Source organism: Botrytis cinerea, chromosome 14 (assembly GCF_000143535.2).
Source record: "Botrytis cinerea B05.10 chromosome 14, complete sequence".
NCBI lineage: Eukaryota > Fungi > Ascomycota > Leotiomycetes > Helotiales > Sclerotiniaceae > Botrytis > Botrytis cinerea.
Genome location: NC_037323.1, coordinates 158,801 through 183,707, shown reverse-complemented (window position 1 = coordinate 183,707; position 24,907 = coordinate 158,801). Strand labels below are relative to the sequence as shown.

The window sequence follows — 24,907 nt, the reverse complement described above, 5'->3', positions numbered from 1 at the left end:
ATCGGCCATCGATAGGCCGAGCCAGCCGCCAGCCCTTGGCATGGTCCTTCATTCATCTGCCGTTAGAAGTGACTAATTGACTCTGTCAAATATACTGACCCGTGATGGGATGCAATGCAATGCTTATTGTATCCAGAAATGGGACCGGAAGAGCTAATAACTAAGTGACTCAGTGAGATATGTCAGATCTATCACATGCATTCGACTAGAAATATCGTTTGTCTAGGTATGAAGGGGACGCGGCAAAACATGGTATATTTATTCATTATATCATAACCAGGCTGTACAATCATGAACTAAACCGCTACCAAAACTCCATACTGGCCTCATTCAATCGATATGAGTAAATTGTCAAATCTTACTGTCTGACCATTCAAAACCCTGGTTCCTCTTTACTAAACAATCAGTGACACAAAGCTGTAGCACTCGTGTCTTCATATTCGTGTTTAAGCCATTGTAGCAGTAGCCGCTCTTTGCCCTCTTTCTGAGTTTCTGTTCCTCCTTCCACCACCAGGTCTTGCAAGTGTATACTTTGCAAAAGCACGGGCGAGTGCTTTCTTGCAACTGACCTTTTGACTGCCAACGAAAGAATCAATCGTAACAGCAATTGCTCGATCAATATCTTGCGCGGAGACGTATTCAGAGAGTCGCATGCGACAGAATGCTTCACTGATACGCATGATAGCTTCAAGATGACGCACCTAAAGGACATGTTAGCAATATAGCACGGGGTGGGAGTTTGCATCTACTTACAGTGATAGGATAAGCTCCAGTCGCCAACGATTCTCTTCTCATATCTGCAAAGAGCTTGGAAACTTTCTCTTCATCGATGTTGTAAAGCTTTGGACTGCATCTTTCTCTAGCATAAAGAATGTATTTTCTAAGTAACTCTTGCTTGATCTCGCCTTCTTGTTTTGGTTCGCCACCATTGATAGCACTATCGCGCATTTCAGCGTCATGCTCTGTTTCCATAGAGGCTTGATTCTCGTCCGTAGGTTGACTTCCTGGATGAGAACGGCCGTGAGAACCCACGACGAATCTGGCGAGTCTTTCATCTTCCGCCGGGTCGACAGTATCACGAACAACACAAAGAATATCAAAACGAGACAAAATCGGTTCGGTGAGCTCGACATTCTGTGAGAAAGGGATGGTCGAATTATAACGTCCACCAATTGGATTTGCTGCCGCGATAATACCACATCGAGCCTGAAGTGTTGTAACGATACCAGCTTTAGAGATGGAGATAGTTTGTTGTTCCATAGCTTCGTGAATGGATGTTCGATCTTGATCGTTCATCTTATCGAACTCATCAATGAGACATGTACCTCTGTCTGCAAGTACCAAAGCGCCACCTTCCAAAGTCCACTCACTAGTAAGGGGATCTTTGCGTACACTTGCTGTGAGACCAACAGCACTAGCTCCTTGACCAGTAGCAAAGACAGCTCTGTGGGCGGTCTTTTCTACATATTTTAGAACTTGAGATTTCGCGGTTCCAGGATCTCCAAGAAGTAACACATTGATATCACCACGGATGTGATGCTTTCCTTGAGCAACTTTAGCAACTCCACCCATGAGTGACAGGGCCACAGCTGTTTTGATATCAGTATGGCCATAAATACTTGGTGCAATCGAATTGATAATCTTATCCACAATTTGCGGATCTCGAGAAAGTGCGCGAATCTCATGCTCATCTTCCTCTGTAAGTCTGAATCCAGCAAGTTGATCGTGAGATTTTACAACATTGTTGGCCTCTAATATTGTTGCAAATACAGGGAAACCGTTTCGATTGTTCAATTGAGCATCGTAGTTATTACGGTAGACACCCGTGACTTCAATTTCCTCACCGGGCTTGGCTTTGTCGATAAGATCCCAAAGAAGAATGACTTCACGATGACGCGGCAGACGTCCAGCAGGAACAGTACCTGGGGATTCTTGGAGAGTCAACTTTTGATAGTTGCGATAGACAGTCTTTTCTGAGTTGAGGTTGAAAGGACCACGAGATTGACAATTCGCACAGAAAGAAATCTTCACTTCGACATTAGACTCTTGTTGGAAAGGGCCAAGTCTTGTATGACATTTGGAACAGTCGAACATGACATATTTCAATTGGGGAAACACACCACTACGGCGAGTAACCACACCACTGACTCTAACGAGACAATTTAAATGTGTTTGTCGAAGTTGTCGTAGAGTATAATGAACGGGTAAATCGGTGATTCGAACATGAATCTCGGAATGAATTTGTTGGTAATCGTTGTAATGCAGAAGGGTCACCTCCATAGCAACTTCATCGAATAATTGAAGCATCTCGCCTGGAGCGTTGGCCAAGAAATATGCAAGGATGGCTTTTGAGGCGGATAGATGGTCATATGAAACCTCTAGTGACTCTGCGTTGATCTCTCCTAGTGTCTTGATGCGGCTACCATAAACAGAAACTCCATGGTCATCGGTGTATTCTGTAAGAAAAGCTTTGAATTCCCTCCGAATAGTTCTTTGAACGGATGGTGTAGCAATCCACTCGACCAAACTGGATGACTTGACGTCCTGTAAAGTCTCAAGAGACAATTCTTCTTCCATAATATCCTCTTGCATATCTTCATCTTCGTCTTCATCATAATGATGGCGTCTACGTCTTGGCTGGTTCATTAAATCCAAGTCTCCATCTTCATCTTCGTCTTGCAAGAAAGCAGCTGGCATACGACGTTGTCTAGCAAGTTCTCTATCACGGCGATTCAATCTGGCTTCGAGTTGTCTTCTGGCCGCAGCGTCGAGTTCATCGTATTCTCCTTCGTCATCGATATCCGCACCCTCGTAATTTGTATTGTCCCGAGCATTGTAATCTCGTTCATAATTGCCAGCAAAGAGATCAATTCCGTCCTCATCTTCTGCCATCTCATCAACGTCATCGATATCGCCAGCAATCTCAACATCATCCTCTATCTCGTCATCGTCCTCGTCTTCGACACCGTGCCGGATTGGTGCTGGTGGCGAGGATCTTAAATCTCCGGGTGGGCTAGAAGCTGCGGCACCGCCCGGCAAATCATCATCTTCTGGCTCTCTGGAGCGCTTGCGACGATTTCGACCCCCATCGACACCGCGGTTGGCTGATGACATGTTATTTCGCAGAGGGGAACTATTAGGTGCAAATGGTCAATAAAGTTCAGGGGTAAACAATGATTCAGAGCTGTGGGTGTTGTGCTTGAAATAGTAAATAATTCTCACCTCATAGTATATTAGAAGACTAAAATCTCGTGAAGGATCAGAAAATGTTACAAGTGAAGTCAAATGAGTGCGGGCTGTTAATTGTGCTGAAGTTCACTTTGAGCAAAGTTGAAGTGCTTGCATAAATTAATGGTTAGGGAAAACACGTAAAATCTGCCGTCCGCACGCGACGCGGCAAGCTAAGCCCATTGCAATGCCGAGCGCGTAAAGTGGTTTTTGGCATTTGGCGGCCGCATCATCGCGACAAACCACCTCTACTTGATAAATCAATCAATTTGCCTTTTACAATTTTCTTGTATTCAACAACTCGAGTTAATAATGGAACCTCCACCAGATGCTCAGTCAAACGAGGCGCCTGTGAATCAAACCGGCGGCGCAACAAGAAGTCAAAGTTTCTCGTCTCAGAAGTCGAGCGATTCGCACACAGCAGCTGAGTATGCGATTCCCATTCCTGCTGTTATTCGCGATTTGATTACATGCTCATATATGTACCAGATTCATCAGCACGCAATTGAAGCTCGAAGCAGAAGCGCGCGAAGCATTGCCATATGTAATTGAGGGGCTACTCTTCAACTGCTTGAGACTTTTACTGATTGACTTGAATAGAGCATCGATACCTGTACAAAGCCTCTTGGATCTCTTCGACAAATTCTATTTGCGTGTTTGACATGCAACCCCGCTCCATCTAATGTATCTGATCCGTATAACCCCGCTGGCGTCTGTTATTCCTGTTCCATACAATGTCATGGCGAGCACAATCTCGTGGAACTATTTAGCAAACGAAACTTTACTTGCGATTGCGGCACGACCCGCTTTCCAGCAACTTCGCCTTGCAGCTTGCGCATCAATTCAGAGACAAATACAAACGGAAATGTACATTCAGAACCTCCAGAACTGAAGAACAAATATAATCACAATTTCAGGAATCGATTTTGTGGTTGCGGATGCGACTATGATGCTTATAAAGAGAAGGGCACGATGTTTCAATGCTTGGGTCTGAGTAGTGCTGATGAAGGTGGCTGTGGCGAAGATTGGTGGCATCCTGGATGTATTACAGGTATAGGACCAAATTGGTACGAGGGTATAAGTAATAAAGACTCGCCAAAGAAATCCCAGCAAAACAACGAAGGCACGCTGGACTCTATTACAGAAGTTGCAGAACCTTCTGCAGTCGAACCAATCAGAGATGAAACGAACGAGAAGTCAAATGAGGTCGAGGCACCGAAATCCGAAGCAGCGGTCGACCAAGAAGAAGACGAAGAAGAAGAGGAGGAAGAAGACCCACCCCTACCTCCAGGATTTCCCGCCGAAGACGATTTTGAAGGATTCATCTGCTACAAATGTGTTAATGCGGTTCCATGGATCAAAAAATATGCCAGTGCACCGGGTTTCCTCTCTCCTGTTTTCAAAAGAAGTGCAGCTCCTTCTCCTGAAAATGAGATCCCTCCCAAGTCTACGAACATCCTTGCGCCATCGATCTCAGAATCCAGGAAGCGCAAATCAGAAGATGACGAGATTTCGACTTGTTCTTCTACTTCGAAGCGAATCAAGAGTGAGGAAAGTGAGAGATCGACGAACAAAGGTTTTAGCAGCGACGACGATAGTAAACCTAAATCATGCAAATTGAAGGCATTACCAAAAGCACTCGATGGTCAAATCTCATTGTTCTTCACGTCCGACTTTCGTGATCACCTCTGTCATTGTTCAGACTGCTACCCAGAACTAGCGAAACACCCACAGCTTCTCGAAGAGGAAGAAACTTATGAGCCACCAGTATCGGAAGATGGAGATGAAGGAGGAAGTACAGTCGGTAGCGGGAGCATATATGATCGTGGCGAAAGTGCTCTCAAAAATGTTGATCGTGTTCGAGCGATTGAGGGCGTAATGGCATACAATCATTTGAAGGATAAACTCAAACCATTTTTTCAAAAATTCGCAGAAAGTGGTCAAGCTATCAGCGCAGATGATATCAAAGAACATTTTGCGAAGATTAGGGGTGATGAGCAGGCTATCAAGGATGCTGGTGAAGGAGCCAAGGCGGACGACAATAGGAAGGAGCAAAGTGGCTATTGATTGACGGGTCGTGATATCTGTTTTCAAAAATGTACGATCGGGAGAATAATATTTAATGAATTGTTACGACTTATAAATTAGAAACTTCTATTCATTCCAAATTTCCCTCCGGGTATTATCATCGATACTACTTTTCCATAACGTTACATCAAGTTTAGGCACAACATTTGCTCAGCAATTCTTAGATTCATTTACATCATTCAATCATCTCATTTGTAAGATGATGTTGACTCCAGAATCCGAAGAAACGCAAGACGAGGCAATGGAGACGGTATATTCGTCTGAGGTAGATTCGTCTGAAGATGGCTCAATAAACATTTTGTTACACAATACTTTACATAGGTCGCAAGAAAAGTTGATGGCTGCAGACGAACCCCATTCATCCAATCTCAATATACTTCAATTTGGGAGCATGAGACCTGTTATCGGTGGTGACACACTGGATTATGAAGATCATTGGAAGTCGGAAAGGCCAAGGGACTACGAGTTTTTGAGGAGTGCACTTCGGGAAGAACGAGGAAGTCCTCCTCCTAGCGAAGAACTATACGAATCATATAAGTCTGCTGCTGCCGCAGCGAATGGCAATAAATCTTCCTTATTCGATGCAGTGAAGATTTTCTTCAAAGATTGGGACAATGACAATGACAATGGAAATGGAAATGGAAATGGAAATTATGGCCAGATTATTCAACAGGAGTTCACGTTATTCGGAAATCGTGCTGAAATGGCGGATTTAAAGTCACCCACGCCGCGTATTGTCGAAGGATTTCGAGGCGGCAAAGAATATTTAGAGCAACTATATAAAAGCTTCGACGGGGCGGCCGAGATGATCAGAGACGAACGGACACGATCATCAGCATTTTGCCATTTTGCAGGGGATTGCGCGCCCATTAGTGATTCATATGGCCGCGAAGCCCATCGTCTGGGATATCTAGGGGCGTTCATGCTTGCAGAACGACGACTAGCTTTTGAGTATATGAAGAGATTCCGCTCTAATGGGGAATACTACTGGGGTGACCTGAAAGAATGTGCCACTGTCTTCACTTTCATGATGAATGAATCCTGGATTTCTCTCTCCGGACATTTTACTCGGAAAAGCTCAAAGAGAAAGCATAGATATGGGAGTTATCTGGAATATCAAAAGTGCGAGCTTTTCTGCTTTTATACAGATGTATCGTATGAAGTATTCAAAGAAGCGTGGACAGTACTGAGAAATACTCAGCAGATTTCGAAAGAGCGATCTGTTGCGATAGCCCTGGAGATGAAAAAGAGTATGCACATAGCAGCTGCATGGGGAGCTTTCATTGCAGAGAAGAAAAATGAGGCAAGAGCGGATTCTCAGTCGCGAGATCGGATGCTTGCTCGCAGGTATATGGCTATTGAGGCATGGAGGTCTGAGGAAGAGATGATTCAAAGTAGGAGAAATCTTGATGGGATGGGGCCGAAGGACAGGGAAGCCTATTTCAAATTGCAGGAAGTGAGGTATGCCTGAGTTTCAATTGCGTGTTAAAAACATACGATAATCGAATTCCAATAGCTATTATTCCGTAATGAACATATGCATTTCTAATGAGAATGATATTAAATGAAAATCATCTTGAGCTAGCGTGCCGCATTTCTAGGAACAATTGACTAACAGTGGTCGCTTCAATAAGATATTTTATGTTCACAACAGAGGCAACTTTATGTACATTATCTTGACGAATTTATAACACAATCTAGCCCCAAGGAAGTTTCTTTAATGTGAGGAAGCAAAACTAGCTCACCAGACTCATTGGTGAATAGTCTTGGGGAAGTTGGCGATAAAGTTTGACGTTCACGAAGCTGGGATAACCTAGAATCTTGTCGCGGAGCCATCTCAATGACACCAAGCCTTTCCGTATCTCTAGCGGTGGGATGATCAACACTATTATTATCGGCCCAGGTAGAAATACGATTTCGAAGTCCTGGGTCTTTTGCTGTGGGTGGTTTTCCAAGATGTGTTACTTTCAATAGTGCGTTGAGACGGTGCTTCCATTGAGAACTATGGCTTGGAAGACCGGCTTCTCGGTTCTCGTCGGATATTTTCTCTCGCTCGTCTATTTTGGATGTTAGAGGAACTTTAACATATTTGTATTTAAATACTTGCCCAAATAACCTTCAAGTGCAGCAATCAAGGGAAGAATTAGAAGAATACAGGCAACGAATTGACCAAATGTCCATGCATTCTGCTGCTCGATGAAGTCTTCGGTGATTTCTAAACCTGGATATCGGGATACCTCCCTGAATATAAGGGCACGTTTAACGCCAAATACCAGTCCGAGTAAGATGGGAGGAATAGGTATCACCCAAAACGATACAATTACCGTCTGAAAGGCGTAAGCTAGCCAGAGACACAATCTCTCGCGATCAGCAATGCAAAAAATTCTCAAACACCAGCTGTAAATAGATAGACTGAAGCCATTCCGAATGCACTGTGGAATGCACTGGAGAAATGCTTGGAAGAAAAGGAATGATAAGGTAGCGATACGAAGTTGATGGTCATAGCCTTTGTATGGAAACTGGGCTGCACATCTTGCGAGACAAGCTGCTGCTTCGCCAGATACATGCTCGCTGTTGTAGGATCTATACATACCAGCTGTATTCCCAAAGCTCCTTGCTCGAGATTGCGCGAAGATAAAAAGTATAAAGTTACCAATGTATCCACAAAATCTAATTCCTGCCAATATGTGATTTTGCAAAAAATGATCGCCCATGGAAACGAAGGCTACTGTATGTGTAAAGCTAGAGAACCAAGCTAGGTATACAATGATGTTGTAATGGTAGGCGCTGATTGTGTGGAAGTTGTAGAGTCCGGCAATCATGACAGCGGAGCTTGTCACTAGCTGTTGATCTGCAAGTGAAATTATAAGGGGAGTCAAGGCCGCATTTATAAGCCTGTATCTAGGAAGATTTGGTTTGTTTGAGTATCGGAGAAGGATCCATCGTCGGTAAACTCGTACTTTCTCCTTAGCCGCGTGGTACAAATTCGCTGCTGTACCTTTGTTTGATTGATGATCAAAATCGTGATATTCCGGTCTTGCATGTTCGGCATATTCGTAAGAATGAAGGGCAAGTTGGCATGGGAGACGTATAACTGCTGCCGAGAGTGTCAAAAGCGCCGTGGCAAGGAAGGAGATATAAATCTGCCTATAGATTAGAAACATTATTCGGTACATTCAACTACTGATATCTTGAGTGGAACATACGCCAACTCCTTCAATCTCTATGTCAGCTGATAGTGGACCACAATCATTTGGGAAATTTGAGCATCCTGTTAAATAAAGAGAATTATCCATGGTTTTGGATTCGGTGCCGATTTGGAATTTGTTTCTGGCTTAAGACAACCAGAGAATGAGCAGAAATTGATTTGATGTATGTGACGAAACGTTTTGTTGTAACGGCATCATCAATTGAAGAAGGAACAAGCATGATGATGACTATCGGTCAAGCTAGAATTGATAGAAATGTACTTGTGAGAGTAAAGCAACTGCGAAGAGAATCACATCTTTATCCATCGCACTTGCTTTGAAATAGGATCTCGCCCCAGGAAGACCATGGGAGTCACAGATTATAGCCCATAGTTTAAGGAGAGCGAGAGTTGAGATCATCGAGAGATTCGGTATGATACGATGAAAGGTAATTGACTAGACTACAAGAACCGAGACAACTTTGATTTCAGATTGATTGGCTTCAAGGTCGACGGCAAACTGAAGTCTTCAAGCAGCTTTGCCACTTGATCGAAAGACAAGGTCAAGCAGATTTAAGTAGAAAATACAGATAACAAAGCATATCAATCTGCTACCATTGTGTGTATATCTTTAGTATCTTGAAGCCGCGTGCTATTCAGTTAGTTTTTGATACTCCATATACCTATGCATATGTCGCTTGGTAACAGGGGAGATCAGACGTAGCCGCCTCCACCAATCACAACAACGCCGATTCAGGACACGCACACTAGTCGAATATGACACTAGCGTGGCAGAATAATAGTGACCGCTTTGAATCCTTGACGTTGATAGGTTATCGGGAATTCTGACGATTGTGCGATAAAATCTAGAGAATTGTTTGAATTTCTCGATATTCAAAAAGAAATCAATGAATTCTTGAGCCATGTTGTTGGTAAGTACAGTTTGTTTTGAGATAATTTCCTTCGCTGATTATTGCTTCACTAGAGAATTGGTCCAAAGGGCCTGCGAGTCAGGGCTTCCCGTCCTTTACACGAATTGGGAGCTCTTCGCGGGGGCTATCGTGCATATACGGCGACGGCGAGACGTTGGCAAGATGTATTCCACTCGCAGACTGAAGATCCAAACTCTTCGGCCATTCTATCTTCCCTAAAGACTACGCCTCGTGTTGCGCAGACGCTCACGGAGAAAATCGTTCAACGATATTCCCTTGGACTTGCGAAGGACAAGGTTGTAAAGTCTGGAGGTATGAAATTAACACTCTACACTGAAAATTTTGGAAGACCAGTGTCTACCGTTTTTCAATTGCTATTGAATCAAATTTAAACGTGCTTATACATGCTGATACGTTGTGCACAGATTATGTTACCCTCTCACCCCATTACTGCATGACCCATGAGTGAGTCAACATCATCCAAAGCCGCTACTCATTAATTCTAATGATATCTAGCAATTCTTGGCCCGTTGCAACCAAATTCATGTCCATTGGTGCAACCAAAATCCACAATACCAATCAAATTGTTTGTACTCTCGATCACGATGTACAAAACAAAAGCGAAACGAATCTTAAGAAATACAAACAAATTGAGGAATTTGCTCGCCAGCAAGGGGTTGACTTTTACCCCGCAGGACGAGGAATTGGACATCAGATTATGGTAGAGGAAGGATACGCTTGGCCTGGAACTGTTACTGTTGCTTCAGATAGTCATAGTAACATGTATGGTGGTATTGGATGCTTGGGCACACCTATGGTCCGAACAGACGCCGCAAGTATCTGGGCAACAGGTCGAACCTGGTGGCAGATTCCACCAATCGCTAAAGTCACCCTCACTGGAGTTTTGCCAATCGGAGTTACAGGGAAAGATGTCATTGTTGCACTTTGCGGTCTATTCAACAGTGACGACGTCCTCAACCACGCCATTGAATTCACGGGATCGGAACAAACAATGCGCAGTTTACCCATCGATGATAGACTTACTATTGCAAACATGACAACAGAATGGGGTGCTTTATCAGGTTTGTTTCCAATTGATTCGGTCCTCGAGAAATGGTTGAGATATAAGGCTACCACAAGTGCAATGTTTGACCCGAAGAATGGCAAAGAACTACGCTTCACACATGCTCGCATTGACGACTTGGTACAAAATCAACTTGTAGCAGATAAGGGAGCTACCTACGCCAAATCTTTGTACCTCAACCTTTCGACTCTTTCTCCTTATGTTGCCGGTCCCAACAGTGTCAAAATCGCCACACCCATTCGCGATCTGGAAGCGCAAAAGATCAAACTCAACAAGGCATACCTCGTATCATGTACCAATTCTCGTGCTTCCGATCTTGCTGCTGCTGCCAAGGTTTTTAAGGACGCTGCTGAGTCTTCCCCTGATAAGACTATTCCCAAAATTCCCGAAGGTGTCAATTTCTACATCGCTGCTGCTTCAATTCCCGAGCAAGAAGCTGCCGAAGAAGCAGGTGACTGGCAAGCGCTTCTCGCAGCTGGTGCACAACCCTTGCCATCAGGATGCGGCCCATGTATTGGACTCGGTACTGGGTTACTAGAACCAGGTGAGGTTGGCATCAGCGCAAGTAACCGAAACTTCAAGGGACGCATGGGATCTACCGACGCAAAGGCATATCTGGCGAGTCCCGAGGTCGTCGCTGCCAGCGCTCTCAGTGGCTATATTTCAGGTCCTGGATGGTACCAGCCACCGATCGGTGTGAACAAGGTTGTTCTTGGGGAAGGTAACGGAAACGTTGAAGAAGATAAAGCTATCAGTATCGAGGAAGCACTTGAGAAGCTTATCTCACAAGCAGAGTCGATCGTTGATGGAGCTGAGTCTAGTCTCTTTGGTACTTCCTCAAAGCCCGAGGAAACTGATTCCGAATCATTAACAGAAATTCTTCCTGGTTTCCCAGAAAAGGTTGAGGGTGAGATTGTTTTCTGTGACGCTGATAACGTCAACACAGATGCTATCTATCCAGGCAAATATACCTACCAAGATGGTGTCTCGGTTGAGAAGATGGCTGAAGTATGCATGGAGAACTACGATAAAGAATTCCGCACGATTGCTCGTGAAGGTGACATCCTAGTCTCCGGCTTTAACTTTGGTTGTGGCAGCTCTAGAGAACAGGCTGCTACTGCCATCCTCGCCAAGAAGATTCCCATGGTAGTTGCTGGTAGCTTTGGAAACATTTTCTCCAGGAATAGTATTAACAATGCTTTGATGGGAGTTGAAGTTCCAAGATTAGTACAAAGACTCAGGGAGCACTTTGCTGCTTCTGCACCAGTGCCAAAGAAAGAAGTCACAGAGCCAAGCGAGAATAGCGAAAGTCTTGACTCGCCAAAGCCAGCTGAACAAGCTGTGCCACAAGGAGAGAAGATCTTAACTAGAAGAACTGGATGGAAGTTTGTGTGGGACGTTAGAAGAAGCAAGGTAGAGGTACAGGAAGGCGAGGGTGGTGAGAAGTGGAGTCAGAAGGTTGGAGAGTTACCACCTAATGTGCAAGAAATCATTGCCAGAGGAGGTTTGGAAAAATGGGTCAAGGGAGAGCTTGCAAAAAACTGAGAAAGTTTTTCTGAAATTGGAATTTAGAAGTGTAAACGCCACGAAGACTTGTTAACTCATGAATCAAGTAAATCAAAATATCTCAGTAGGGGCCGCCTAACCACTCATAAAATGTAGGGTTATTTTGGATTGGATTGCCAAAAGGAGAACACTCCACAAGGCATTTGCATGTTAGTGAATGACACAAGGCTCAGCTTTTAGCCAGTTATAAAAACAAAAGATACAGTCCCAGTGAGGCTTGTGAATTTTTTCCAAACAAACGTGCCCAAGTATATTCACACTCCACAGTTTGGCGCTGAAAAAGAGTGATTAGGGAGTTCAAAGCATACGATAAATCCTGAAGCAATACTCCCCCTTGATAAGTTGAAGCAACTTGTTACTGGGACGTCGGGTCATGAAAGTCCTATGTTTCTTCCACTTCAAATTTAAGATATTTCAATCAAGTGCCCTTGGTTCTCGATTCCGCTTTTTCATACCCTCCTGAGGTTCAACGTCAGGATACGTCTCTTCATTAAAATTCAAACAACGGTCAAAAAACTAAAACCAGAAGTCATCATGTTTCTTTCGTGGTGGATTACGTTTCTTTTGCTCTTTCGATGCGCAATAGGACAAATTGATATTGAAACTTTGGTTCCAGAAATCTTGGTAACCTTATCAGCACCAGATGATACTCCAACCACAACCACAACCCAGACTCTGGTTCCCTTACTGGTCGATACCTCTACAGCACCTAGTTCCCCCTCCACAGCAGAGCTCCAGTTTCCGCTTTCTTTGACACAAACATTACGCACTCTAAGTGAAAATGATTCCCAAGCTACTTCAATCACTTCCAGCTCAAGCAAGACTCAGACTTCGGTACCCTTAAGTACTCAAGCCTCACCAAAGGAAACAGGATTCAGCACATCAGAGCAGTTCAAGGTTCAGATTCTTAACGCCCAGGATTGGTATAGAGCTGCACATGGAGCACTGCCTCTTGTTTGGAATGATACTTTGGCTGATTCCAGTTCAAATTGGGTCGCTGGATGTGTCTGGGATCTCGAGGTATGTTTTACTTTGACATGGTGCATCCATATCCTAAAGTCCGTTCATAAGTCGGCTGTTGTACTTACTTACGTTGTAATTATAGTCAACTCCCGGAATAGGAAAATCATTTGTGTCTGTTGTGCCCACCAGTGTCTTTGGAATCGTCAACCACTTAGGATTGGAACGCCAGTTCTACAATTGGTCAGAACCAGGACCGACTAATTCTACAAAAAAATTTACGCAGATGGTATGGAAAAGCACCACGTCTATTGGGTGTGCTTGGAATAATTGCCGTAAGTTCTTCTAGTTAGCTTGGATCGCGTTATAACAATTTTTCTCTTCTTTTATGTTTGATATCCAAGAAAAAGCCTACTACATAGTCAAAAGTAAGAGTAATAGGCTAACATGAATCACCTTAGCACCCGGATCATCACCAGACCCGGCTACGCCTGGAGTTTCCTTATTTCTGCTATGTCAATACTATCCCAAAGGCAACCAAGGCACTATCACAGACTGGAAAAACAATGTGGGAGAGCTAGAGTCTGGAAGTCTTGGAGAAGGTGTTGTTGCTGCTGATGGTTTTGGGCTAAGCAGTCTAACTACTGCAACCACAACAACTAGCAGAACAGTTGGGAACAGTGCATCAAGTACAACAAGCGGTTATTACACAGCTGCTACCGGAAGAGATATTGAAAGTCTGGCCAATGAGCTGGATCGCCGTCTGTTTACGATGGCTATCAGCTCGGCTATTGTCATTGTTTCAGTTGCCTGGTGTCCTTTCGCTTTGGTACCTCTGCTCTTCGCTGTTAGGCTTGCAGATGCAAAAACAAAGCCTGAATTGGATATTCCTGCTTACCCAACGAGAATCGATGACATGGAAATGGTATCCAAGATGATCAACACGCACGTCGTTTAATAGTCAGGCCCCGCTAGCAGAGATTGAGTTTAGTTTACCTATACAATTTCAAGTCTCAATACTAAAGGCGTGAATTAGTATGGAAGTAAACTCAATGCTAATAAGCCACTTGTACATAACGAAAGTCTTGCTGCTGAAAATGAAGCTTGAGTCAGATTGTGTCTTTGATTTTTGTCCTCTCATATGTAGCGTAACACTCATGAAGTACTTTTTTTTTTTTTTTTTGCTACGAACGCTGGATTTTGCATGATGATATCGACTCGGACTAATGGGTAAACTATATAAAAGAGCGAAACATAAGTTGGCACCTTTGATATTATTGATTATTGATTTTTGCGTGGAACAGTCTTATTATCTCTACGCAGGTGATGATATTACATAGGATACAGCAGAACCGAATTCGCTCATATAGCGTAGAAAGATACCACACAATTTAGATATGCCTAGAGCACTAGTGGCAAGTTTCTCTCTGCTATCTAAATGCTAGATTTGAAGACTCTGATTTATAATTGTTATCGTGAATGCGTGTTCATACTCGAAAATTAAGACCATTGAACCTTCCAAGTTTATTATATTATTCTTGATACGAGGTTGGATTGAGCCTTCGGGACCTCATCAACATATACCAACAAGTCAGCTTCGCATGTATGATGGGTCAGAATGTTCCATCAGGAAACCTTGTGGAGAGCTTTCATCACTTTTCACAATGGACGCATGATATTGGAGAAATCAGTTATGAGTATCGGCAGATCAATGTCGAAATTTTTGGTATGAGCCAATGCTATTTGTTGACTTTTGCTAGATACTTCTTAATGTATCCTATCATTGAGCTTTACTCAATGTCAATTTTCCCTTCCCGATAATAAAATGAGTAAATTCCCGATCTGACATTTCATTCCCTCAATGTAGGAAAAGAAATCTTAGATTTGGATGTGCAAAAGAAATCCGACGCCGTTCCATCCTAGCTCCATCATAATAACTCTCCATCGCAATCTAAGACCACTATCGTGAAATCTTTGTGCCACCCCATCGCACCCGGTATTTCGTCAAACAATGAGCACTTCATCGATGTTTGTCTAAAATCCCAAATAATTATTTCCGATCTCAACAGCCTTTTCAACACCAGCTCCCTTCTCACTCTCAACAACAAATTTGCTCAAACCCATAGCTCTTAATCCCTCTTCACCAGTCCAAGACTCGACTTCGTCGAGACCTGGTCTACCAATATGCTCACTCTCTCCCTTTCCACCTGGGAAATCAGGCCCTGGAACGCCGGAGAGAAAGGTGTCGCGTTGGCGGGCAAGTGCTTCGGCGTTGATAGGGGTGAGAGGGCAAGCGGGAATATAGAGAACAGAACTGTCAGATTTACCTGCATGGGACTTGTCCACAGCGTGGATCACTATAAAATTAATAGAATTAGTCAATGCAATTGTGCAAATATGATAACAAGATTTGGGAGATACAGAACTTACTATCACAGTGCCAAGCAACGTAGTCGCCTGGGTTAATCTTTGGAATATGGACCATAGTATTCTTCAAATCCAGATGTGGGTGAAACTTTTCGGTCATCTCCTGTCCATGGCTTGGGGTAGCACCATGGAGAGCAGTGGTCATCTGATCAGTTGGGATCAGTCTCCAGTTCTCGGGGCTGAGGTATTCCGCAGTATACTGATCCTCCTTTCCCTCTGGCAATTCCTTGATAGGCTCAAAGAAAGGTCGAAGTAAGAAGTAAGCGGTGGTAAGCTTGATAAGTGGATTGACCTTCAATGTGCCTTCTCCAGGCGAAGTGTGGGACATGCTGAGCCAGGCCTGGAACATACGGAACATGGAGCAGCTTCCTCCACCATGATAGAGGTCGCTAACAGCAGGAACACGTGATGAAGACTCAAAAGGATCAAATTCTTCCCACTTTCCATGGAAAATAGTGTCATATACTCCGTTGATACCATAGCCATTGGGTTCCCATCGTTCAACAGATCCGCCATCGGCGTGAGGACCGAGAGCAAAGATAGCATCACCAGGTTGACGGATGCGGACACGGTCAGCGTAGGCGACTGGTTGAGAAATGGAAATGGGCGAGGTAGGATCGGCGGAGTGCCAGAGATTGAGGAGGAACTTTTGGGCAACGATCATGTTTGGATGGCCACGAGCTTTGACTTGTGGTGGAGACCAGTAGAGCTCGTAGACTTGTGGATCATTAGGTGGGAAGCCTATTTTTGTCAGATTTGCTAAACTATGACAGTTTTCTCGATAACCAAACGGGAGATTGTCATTCAAATTTGGGGTAATATGGATGGAAAGGAACTTAGAATGAAATCACAAAGATAACTTACCCTTAGTGCTGGGATTTAACTTAACATAGTCTTCGACCTCCTGCTTATAACCTCTTGCAATTGTCTCATCTACGACACCCCTAATGACAAGTGCACCTTTATCTCTCATATCTTTCAACTGCTCCTCACTCACGGTCTTCTCAATAACATCCTTGAAAGTCACACTTGGGATAATCTTCGGGCCCAACTCTGCAACTTTTCGATTCTCAACCGCAAGTTGTTCAATAAGGCGAGTGAAAGATGCTTGAACGGCCTCTTCGTGGCCACGGATAAGGTTGCGCTTGATATCAGCAAATCGTTCTGGAAGTGGTGTAGGCTTGGCGCCGGAGAGTGAGACGAAGACAGAAGAGATATCGCCTTCTTCCTTTGGGTTCATGGCATTCATGGAAGACATGTTGAATGATTTAGCTTGTGTTGCGAGGTTTCGAATTGTGAGCTTGGGCTTGTGGTTGACAAAAGAGGATTTATGGATGGTAAAGTTGGGTTTATATTTTAGAAGAGAAGATGTTTGGCGGAGGGAGGAGACGAGGCGCGCGTGAGACAACATGGAGGTGAATCTGAACTTGTGACTGCTCTCTAGACAATGAGAATTGGGTGATTGGTGAGTGGTGAATGCTCTCTATGCCGAGAGCTTTGATTGGAAATCAGGAACAGAGAGGTTCTAAAGTGCATGTGTCGAAAACTTCAAAAACAAAAGAACTTCTGGATGGATGGTTGCAATTGCTCGTAAAGGGCAGTTTGTGTAAAGAGTATTTGGCCTACAGAAGGAAGTTTGAAAGTCCTTTTAACTATAGAAACGTATCCAAAACGTCAGTACAGCAGTTCATGCAAATTGGCGAATCTCACACAGTACCAGTTGTTTTGGCGGCATGATTGGCGGCATGACCAAATCGGGAAGTCCGATGACCGTGTGTGGCTGTGGTAATAATATTCAGGAACCGGTGCACAGACAACAAAATTTAATGGCGGGGTAGCATGAAGTCGAATTTGGGAGGTTTCCCAGGCAATTCTCAAAATGAATCTTTGGCATATGATTTGACAACGGTGACGATGGCGAAAACAGCCTCTTGAGGATTCGTTTCGAAAATCTGACGTTCTAAATGTGCATTCACTGGCGCTTGAACTGTATCCCGCCTCCTCACATATCAGCCTGCTTATCTATCTATTTATCTATCTATCTATCTATCTATCAGGCAAAAATAATCCGGGGTCAATTGTCAGTATGGCATGTCTCTCATTCCATTGATCCACCCACTACTCTTAGGGTTGAAGCATTGAGATAGGGGCCGACCATGATGTGTCCGATATCCCCATCAAAAAATCCGAGTCGATACAGCCAATGATGGACAACAAGAGCCGTAGCTACCCGAATCCGAGGTAGTGCAACAGATCAGTTGTGTGCGAAGCGAGTTCGCATTCACTTGTGCCACGAGATTCTGATTGTCATGTTGTGCTGTTCTAGTTATTGTTAGTTCCTAAGAGTGCTGTATGAGAAGAATCCTAATACGACGGGAGAGTCTTTGGATAGCCTCGGGGGGGAAATCAATCGAGCTGTTGATAGACATGTTTGGACTGGGAAGATAGAGGGCAAACTGCTTGAGATTGCTTAGTTAGGAAGATCAGGAACTAAGCAAAGGTTCATATGGGTGAGACAATGTCAATGATGTGTGCATTTGGCTATCAATCAAACATAACTTGAGCTCATCGTTTCGAAGTGGTCGAGTTCATGACAAATAACCCGACAACTTTACCATGCCCCTTCAAGTATCGATTCCGTGAAATTCGGCTTCCAGCACGATGCATTGCGGAAGAATATTGAGGGGAGAATCCATAGCGAGCGCCTGAGCTTTTCCTAGACTTCGAAACACCAATGCGGCTCTACTTACCCATTTCGAAAGCAACAACGTTGAGTAAATTGCGATGCAAACTATAAAAGAGAGGCAAGCTTATAAGAGAGTCATTCGGCACCTTGTGAACACTTCCACGTAGTTAGTTAACAAAATCACACTGTGCATAGCTCATATATTCGGCCAATCGTGCAGCTGCGTTCTGCCAGACTGTTCATATATTCAGATTCCTGCCCACCAATGACCTGCTGAAGACATGAGCAATTTGCTTCACAAATCAACAAAATATATATCAAGTCCCGTCCTCTACTAAACATTGTGGTAAGTTGCTGCCACGCTATCGAATCTTTCATGCACATCGTGCACATGTTTTAACGAATGCGAAAGATTTAGAGATGGCATCGGACCGCCTGCTTTGAGTGGGGACTAAAATTGCTCCATTGGGTGCTGCGATGTAGTGAGAAGTCGAATCTCATATTTCCTCAATTAGATATCTGAGATCTACTCGCAGAACAAAGGGCGTCGATGTGCGATGCGCGGTCGTTCATGCTGCTCACAAACGTCGCCACAGTGGTTCAGGTTCGCATATTGCTCAATTGTCGCGGTAGTGAAATAGCAATGATTGAACGGCAAGTCATGGTCGAAACACATTTGGTGTTATAGTCGAACACTTTTCAGATGTTGGAATTCTCTCAATGGACGGGCTCAAACTTCACAATCAAATTTTCGTTCGAAACTCTATACTTTATTTTGGCGTGAACTTTATTATTGTTTTGTCCAGAATCCTCGGTCCGAGCCTGATTATGTAAGGCTTTTGCATTGCATGATTGCATTAGCCAGTAATTACCTAGGTAGGTCTACTCAGCTCAGCAAACTTTTCATAAGTCATCGGTCGTACAAAAACTTTCTTCAAACCCCTTCCGACTGGACAATTGAGCCTCAGGGACGACGATTTAATAGACTACTCAGAACATTGAAAAAAACTGTCAGGCCTGGCGTAAGATTATGTGGCTTTGGAATCCGAATTTTGCCTCAATGGATATCTAACTTCAAGGTACTATTTCCCTGCCAGCTTCGAAGTGGAACATTAAGAGTCCTATGATCCTTTCGTGTGTCTTGATAGAAAGATAGATGCTGTACGAAGGGCTAAACGTATTTGGAAACTCCGCTCACGATTAAGGTGGATCTTTAACCTATCCACGTTTTTATTGCTTGTTTCCGAAGATCTCCCCTGAGTCTCCATCCGAGGTGCTGGTAGTCGTACATACTGGAGGTCTGCTGCATACTTGTTGTGCAAGATCACACGGTCTTCTGAAAGACTCCAAGAACCTTCATTCCAAGGCTGGCTGCTGGAAGAGCTTGGTCTACCTTGTGTTGCATTTGACCTGGGTCATTGGACTTTCTCGTCTATAAAACACAATAGGATAAGGTCACCATAGATGCTCCTATTTGCAATTACTTGGTTTAACGATCCCGGAAGAAGTTAAATCCGCCAAACCAACCATCTCCGACAGAAGTTGCATTCGCCACACCACACTCCGACACAATGTTTAAATTTGTATCTTCCGATGGGACTGGGTCCATTAAGAGGCAACAGGCACAAAAGGCATGTGACTCCTGTAGAAAGCGGAAGAAGCGATGCAACCATGGTAGCAATGCAACTTCAACGAATTCTCCGCCTGCAAGAGCACCTGGCCAAGTCAACTCCGATGACCGGGTTTCTCAAGCGGCTAAGTCATACACTGCAAGTTCCCTCTCTTGTGCCACAGATGCCGAATATCAAAGCACAACATCTCGTGAGGAGACTGGCCATATCTCTCCTGCTGCATCAACTTTAGCAAGTAGTGACCAAGACCTCGAAGCTGCTAGGATATTGAGCGGCGGTACTCGTATTCAAGCGAACACGTCTCATTCCCAAGAACCTACTGGTGTTCAGTCTCGATTCATTGGAGATTTGAATCCAGAATCGATCTTTCTGGCTGCTACCAGTCCAGATGCCATTCGTGGCGTATTACCGGACAGCGTTGGGGTATACCTCTCTTCAACACTCGGGAAAAAGCCTCACCATTTTTCGAATTTACAACAGACGAGCTCAAACCTATTCTATGGATGTCCGCCTTTGGTCCGTGATGTTCTTGTGCCTCTCATAGAACAAGACTGTTTGTCGACGATGCCACCAATACCCCATCTCGAAGTGTTATCTCGGATATACTTTGAGAAGATTAATACCATCTTTCCCATCATCAATGAGACCATGTTCCGCAATCTAGCTCCTTCAGTTCCTTGTCGAGCTTTACTGGAACAAGCAATTTGCCTGGCAGCATCCAAGAATTTCGCTGCTGCGGATCATCTCATACTGGATGAAGCAGGCCCACCGATGACCTGTAAAGCGTTCGGTGAAAAGGTATCCGGTGCAATGAGGTTGACGATTGAACTAGGCATTGTGACCGACAAAATTGTCCTGATCCAAGCCCTGTGTCTCCTCTCTCTATTCATCGATAATTCTAGCAGTGAAGATCTTGCATCTCAATTCTCTGGAAAGGCTACACATTACCTTGAAGGTATGGGATTACATCTCGAAGGTCAGGTGGAGGATGCAAGCGCAAAGCTTCTATGTTGTGTATATGCACTAGATCGCATGAATGCTGCATTTCATGGTCGTCCTGTCTTGATGCATGAACGAGACATGAGAAGAGATCTCCATCAGTGCTTTAATCAGCAAGAACCTGCCTTCCGTCTATTTCTACAGGTAATATCATTACTTGACAATGTCATCGAGATATATCGGCCTCCGAACCAATCAGAACAAGGTGGTATGGATGTTCAGTTCCCTGCTTTTGAAGAGTTGGTTTTGGAATGCGCGGCTGCACATATTGGTACTTCCTCTCTTGGTATGTTATCCTCTAATCACTCCACTTCTCTTTCTGGGGTATCCAATATTCTGGGCAGTAGTCCAATAATCTAAGTTCTCTAAGTTCTTATTTCATTCGAAATAATGAGTTCTTGTGAAATTATGACACCATCTTGAATGTTCCAAAGTGGTTGAATTTTGCCTATCACATGACTGCTTGCAGGATTCGATTTCAAATCGTGATACACAAACCATCACACCAAGTCTACCAGTCGGGAATATTGAATTGCTCTAAGTTTCGTCCATGATTGACGTTTGCTTTGAATGATATTTTTACTCATGTAGTGTCTAGCAACAATTGAAATTTTCTATCACAGCATCTCTATCATTTCTCTTCGATCCCATATTTGGGCTGAACCCAAGCGTTCCACACCTTCTTACCTTCGACAAGCCCTCTCGACCAGTATTCTATCATCCACCACTACACACGAGCTACAGGACCAACTTGTTCTATTTCCTTTCGTGCCATACGCTATATCACTTTCTCTGAGCATTGCTTATCGAGAAATGCGTCACAACAAACTACCTGTTCATCGAATGCGCGCTCGGGGTCAATTCCAAGCTAGTTGTAGGCTTTTGGAAGGCCTTGAAAGTCAGTACTGTACTGCTGCTAACGCTGCAAATATGGGAAAGAAAATGCTCAGGGAAATTGACAGAGTATTTTCTACTGTCTCTTCGGAAAATAGGCCTACGGTACCACACCACGATGTCAGCAACATTTCTGAGAACAGCTCAATGGTCACTGATAACAGTACACCAATGACAAATACTGAGAATCGTAAGTCCTACACTTTTCACTTCTGTACGATTTGCTTCTGCTATAAGTATTTCTTCCCCAACATGGTAGGTAGTTTAGCCGATTTTGTTTCGCACAAGTCCAGTGTTCGGAATTGATTCAATAAAAAATTATCGTCTTTCGAACGATTTCATGTCTAAATTTATTTTAATACTCAGACCTGACCTTCGAAATAGAATCAGTAGCTCCCAACTCCAACACTCACATCATTCCGTCTATCGCTCCAATATATACTGGGATGCAAGATTTCGACCCGTCACTCTTCGACCTTAATGCTACGGGTGACATTGATCTCTTCTCTATGTTTGACCCTTCCTTTGATCTTGTCGGCTTCGACGCTTGTCTGGAAGGCAATCTAAACCTGGGATTTCCCACCCCAGCACCTCATCCCTGACCAAAAGTTAACAACTAACGTGATGGCTGATGAAGATATGGAGGCTCACACCTGCTGAGATGAGATCTAACAGGTCAGACTTTCATCACGCGATAACGATCTCGCATTTCTAAATCTAAGTACGACGTTCCGGTCGTTAAAAATGCTGCCCTTGTTTCCAAAAATGAGATTATCGCAGAATTGAATTCTTGAAAAGGCTTAAAATTTGTACCTAATGTTATGCCGCTTATTAGTGTGGAGTGTGGATCACATTGATTGGGCAGCGAAGTCACTGGACATAATGATAATATAAGACCGATTCTATCTTGTTTGCACACACTTGAAGACAGTTGTAATATCATTTCAAACGATACGATATAACCTTCACCTCCAGAAATTACATTGCCACATATTGAACAATCTTTAAATTTCATAAACGGTCAACTAACATATGACAGATTATCGCTTATATCATAGTCTGTTAGTAAACTTACGAGGAGGCACATTTGTGTATTTTAAATCTGGCTTCGCTTTTATATACTTCTCTTATTACTACCGGAGGGATCGCGCTTTTTATCTCATTGCTGTTCTAGCTCAGAGCAAACTATTGAGGGACAACGCTCAGCTTGCAACTATCCTGTCTCATATGCCTACAGACGGCTCATATAATTCATGACTTTAACTGTAATGAAGGGAAAAATTCCATCTGAAGAACCCAATATTCGACTTGTCTGATTTTAAAAGGTTTCAATGTGATTTAAAAATATTCTGAGATGATTTGTAGTCCAGCTTTCGGCGTTGATCTAGAAGCATAGTCTTTGCTTGTTACAGCTTTTTCGTTGATATTCTTCGCCGTACATTTGTATTTTATACCATTCCTAGCACTCAAGCGTAGGTTGATCTAATTTCTTTGAGAATGGAGGAATAGCAGTGAAGTCTCTTTTCCCTAGCCTCTAGACATCCTAATGCTCAATGTCTTCCTCCATTTCATGTTGTTAACTATGTTGCTTTTTAGATCAGATATTGAGATGTTAGAGAACCGATACATCTTAGTAAATTTGTTTTGGCACTATAATCACAGCTCTGCTACCTCGCTGTATAACGGTAGTTAATAGGTAAAACTGCAACAATATTAATTTGGGAAGAAGTGAAGGACACTTCACGTGGTTAACCCGCTCGTCATGTGAAATCACGCCGGCTTATGTAATCGAGCACGTCTTTTTCATCACCTTCCTATCTTGTAATCGTTGCATTGAAAATGAGGGAACGACAGTTGATAGACAGTATCTTCATCAATTTTCTTCCTCGCATAAAGACGCAGATTTTCTGACTTTGAATTACTCAAAGCCTCTGAAGATGGTTGCAGGACATGGTAAATATTGTGTCGTGCATGGTCAATCTGATGAGAGTTGCAGAAAACCTGGAATTTGGCTAACAGACCTTGTTCTCGTGTCTGCCTACTTCCTTCAAGATTTTTGAGAATGAGGCATATCGTATGAGTCTTTCTATCTTTGCCACTCTCGATGGGCAAGGCTACAAAACGCTGAGATTCTCTCTCGATCATCAACTGAAGCTTTTATCCAACAAGCATGCCACAAAAAATTCTTTAAAGCGACACGATATCGTATATGCATCAAGCCGTTCGATTGTGGATGCAAAATAGCACTTCATCGATGCCATTATATTCAGCTCCGCGAATGCTGTTTCGCAGCACTGTTGGCAAAATACTCAATTGGATGATTTGCCATACACGGTTATCGAAGCGGCAATAGCAATTCATCTTTATCCCTACTGGCTTCACAAGGCAAAGGTTCCGTGTCAAAATACCTGAGACCTCATTGGATTTTCGATCCGAAATCTCAATATACATTTCACAGCTGGATGAAAGGAAGTTTGGGCTTTTCTTTAGTGGAAGCCAATAAAGCCATGCAAATGAGATCTCGCGCCTCATTCGTTACTAACCAAAATTTCTGCTATTCCGAAATTTCATTTGTTTACAATATAAGAGGTGCAAATCCAAAGCCAGCGCGTGCCAAGCTTCGAAGAATACGATGCATGAGCTTGTCGAAGCTCCTCGTGAGATTTCCAGACTCTCCTTTCGTTCTACGTCTTATCGATGCGCATCTTGAACAGTCAGAAGCCTGACTTAAAGTCTCACAAAACGATGTAAGGGATACGAATTATCCAAGATTGCATACTAAAATATCAGTGTTCGGTGTCAGCGGGGCTTGTGAGAAGGTGGGACCAAATTTGGGTTCTTGGACGACTTGGCACTAAGCTCAACGCCTTCGCGGAATTTGAACATTCATAGTAGGCGATGAATTTTCCAGCAGATTGAAATGCACAAATGCTATTGACGTGGGTCTCAGCTTTCCATTGGTATCATGAATGGCCGCTTGTCAACCGCTTCTCATCGAGGCTTACGATTTGAATGAGAAACCTCCAAAATCGATGTCATGATATATCATTCGACCTTCCTTTTTACAAGCTTCAACAATCATCAGTCATGACATATCAGGCGTTGGCGGTGGCTGAGCTTGCCGATCAACCACACCACGAAATTAGCTGCATAAATCAATTATGCATGCATTGCGATCTGTTGCACAAAGAAACAAATGAATTGAGAGGAATAAGCTCTAGAATT

General features: G+C 43.5%; 8 protein-coding genes across 8 annotated transcripts; 5 read left to right on the top strand and 3 right to left on the bottom strand.

Moving 5' to 3' along the window:
- Positions 1 to 229: 229 nt before the first annotated feature.
- Bcmcm2 lies at positions 230 to 3,319 on the bottom strand. Its single transcript, XM_024696937.1, has 3 exons — positions 3,223 to 3,319; positions 754 to 3,133; positions 230 to 701 (listed from the first exon to the last, which is right to left on the bottom strand). Exons 1-3 carry the CDS (start codon positions 3,225 to 3,227, stop codon positions 447 to 449), a joined length of 2,640 nt encoding a protein of 879 aa, XP_024552751.1. The 5' UTR covers positions 3,228 to 3,319; the 3' UTR covers positions 230 to 446.
- Positions 3,320 to 3,482: 163 nt separating this feature from the next.
- Positions 3,483 to 5,370, top strand: BCIN_14g00460 (hypothetical protein). The gene is made up of 3 exons (XM_024696936.1): positions 3,483 to 3,656; positions 3,718 to 3,772; positions 3,829 to 5,370. Exons 1-3 carry the CDS (start codon positions 3,541 to 3,543, stop codon positions 5,293 to 5,295), a joined length of 1,638 nt encoding a protein of 545 aa, XP_024552750.1. The 5' UTR covers positions 3,483 to 3,540; the 3' UTR covers positions 5,296 to 5,370.
- A 35-nt stretch (positions 5,371 to 5,405) lies between these two features.
- On the top strand, positions 5,406 to 6,864 carry BCIN_14g00450 (hypothetical protein). Its single transcript, XM_001547865.2, has one exon. It carries the CDS (start codon positions 5,516 to 5,518, stop codon positions 6,785 to 6,787), a length of 1,272 nt encoding a protein of 423 aa, XP_001547915.2. The 5' UTR covers positions 5,406 to 5,515; the 3' UTR covers positions 6,788 to 6,864.
- A 29-nt stretch (positions 6,865 to 6,893) lies between these two features.
- BCIN_14g00440 (hypothetical protein) lies at positions 6,894 to 8,651 on the bottom strand. The gene is made up of 3 exons (XM_024696935.1): positions 8,523 to 8,651; positions 7,424 to 8,459; positions 6,894 to 7,373 (listed from the first exon to the last, which is right to left on the bottom strand). Exons 1-3 carry the CDS (start codon positions 8,610 to 8,612, stop codon positions 6,988 to 6,990), a joined length of 1,512 nt encoding a protein of 503 aa, XP_024552749.1. The 5' UTR covers positions 8,613 to 8,651; the 3' UTR covers positions 6,894 to 6,987.
- A 721-nt stretch (positions 8,652 to 9,372) lies between these two features.
- Bclys4 lies at positions 9,373 to 12,280 on the top strand. The gene is made up of 4 exons (XM_001547863.2): positions 9,373 to 9,435; positions 9,489 to 9,747; positions 9,861 to 9,900; positions 9,952 to 12,280. Exons 1-4 carry the CDS (start codon positions 9,427 to 9,429, stop codon positions 12,062 to 12,064), a joined length of 2,421 nt encoding a protein of 806 aa, XP_001547913.1. The 5' UTR covers positions 9,373 to 9,426; the 3' UTR covers positions 12,065 to 12,280.
- Positions 12,281 to 12,493: 213 nt separating this feature from the next.
- On the top strand, positions 12,494 to 14,463 carry BCIN_14g00420 (hypothetical protein). Its single transcript, XM_024696934.1, has 3 exons — positions 12,494 to 13,105; positions 13,191 to 13,380; positions 13,507 to 14,463. The coding sequence occupies exons 1-3, from the start codon at positions 12,620 to 12,622 to the stop codon at positions 14,001 to 14,003; spliced, it is 1,173 nt and encodes a 390-aa protein (XP_024552748.1). The 5' UTR covers positions 12,494 to 12,619; the 3' UTR covers positions 14,004 to 14,463.
- Positions 14,464 to 14,757: 294 nt separating this feature from the next.
- On the bottom strand, positions 14,758 to 17,140 carry BCIN_14g00410 (hypothetical protein). The gene is made up of 3 exons (XM_024696933.1): positions 16,337 to 17,140; positions 15,476 to 16,213; positions 14,758 to 15,402 (listed from the first exon to the last, which is right to left on the bottom strand). The coding sequence occupies exons 1-3, from the start codon at positions 16,881 to 16,883 to the stop codon at positions 15,080 to 15,082; spliced, it is 1,608 nt and encodes a 535-aa protein (XP_024552747.1). The 5' UTR covers positions 16,884 to 17,140; the 3' UTR covers positions 14,758 to 15,079.
- A 1,927-nt stretch (positions 17,141 to 19,067) lies between these two features.
- On the top strand, positions 19,068 to 22,598 carry BCIN_14g00400 (hypothetical protein). The gene is made up of 3 exons (XM_001547859.2): positions 19,068 to 21,074; positions 21,387 to 21,872; positions 22,067 to 22,598. The coding sequence occupies exons 1-3, from the start codon at positions 19,730 to 19,732 to the stop codon at positions 22,282 to 22,284; spliced, it is 2,049 nt and encodes a 682-aa protein (XP_001547909.1). The 5' UTR covers positions 19,068 to 19,729; the 3' UTR covers positions 22,285 to 22,598.
- The last annotated feature ends 2,309 nt before the right edge of the window (positions 22,599 to 24,907 follow it).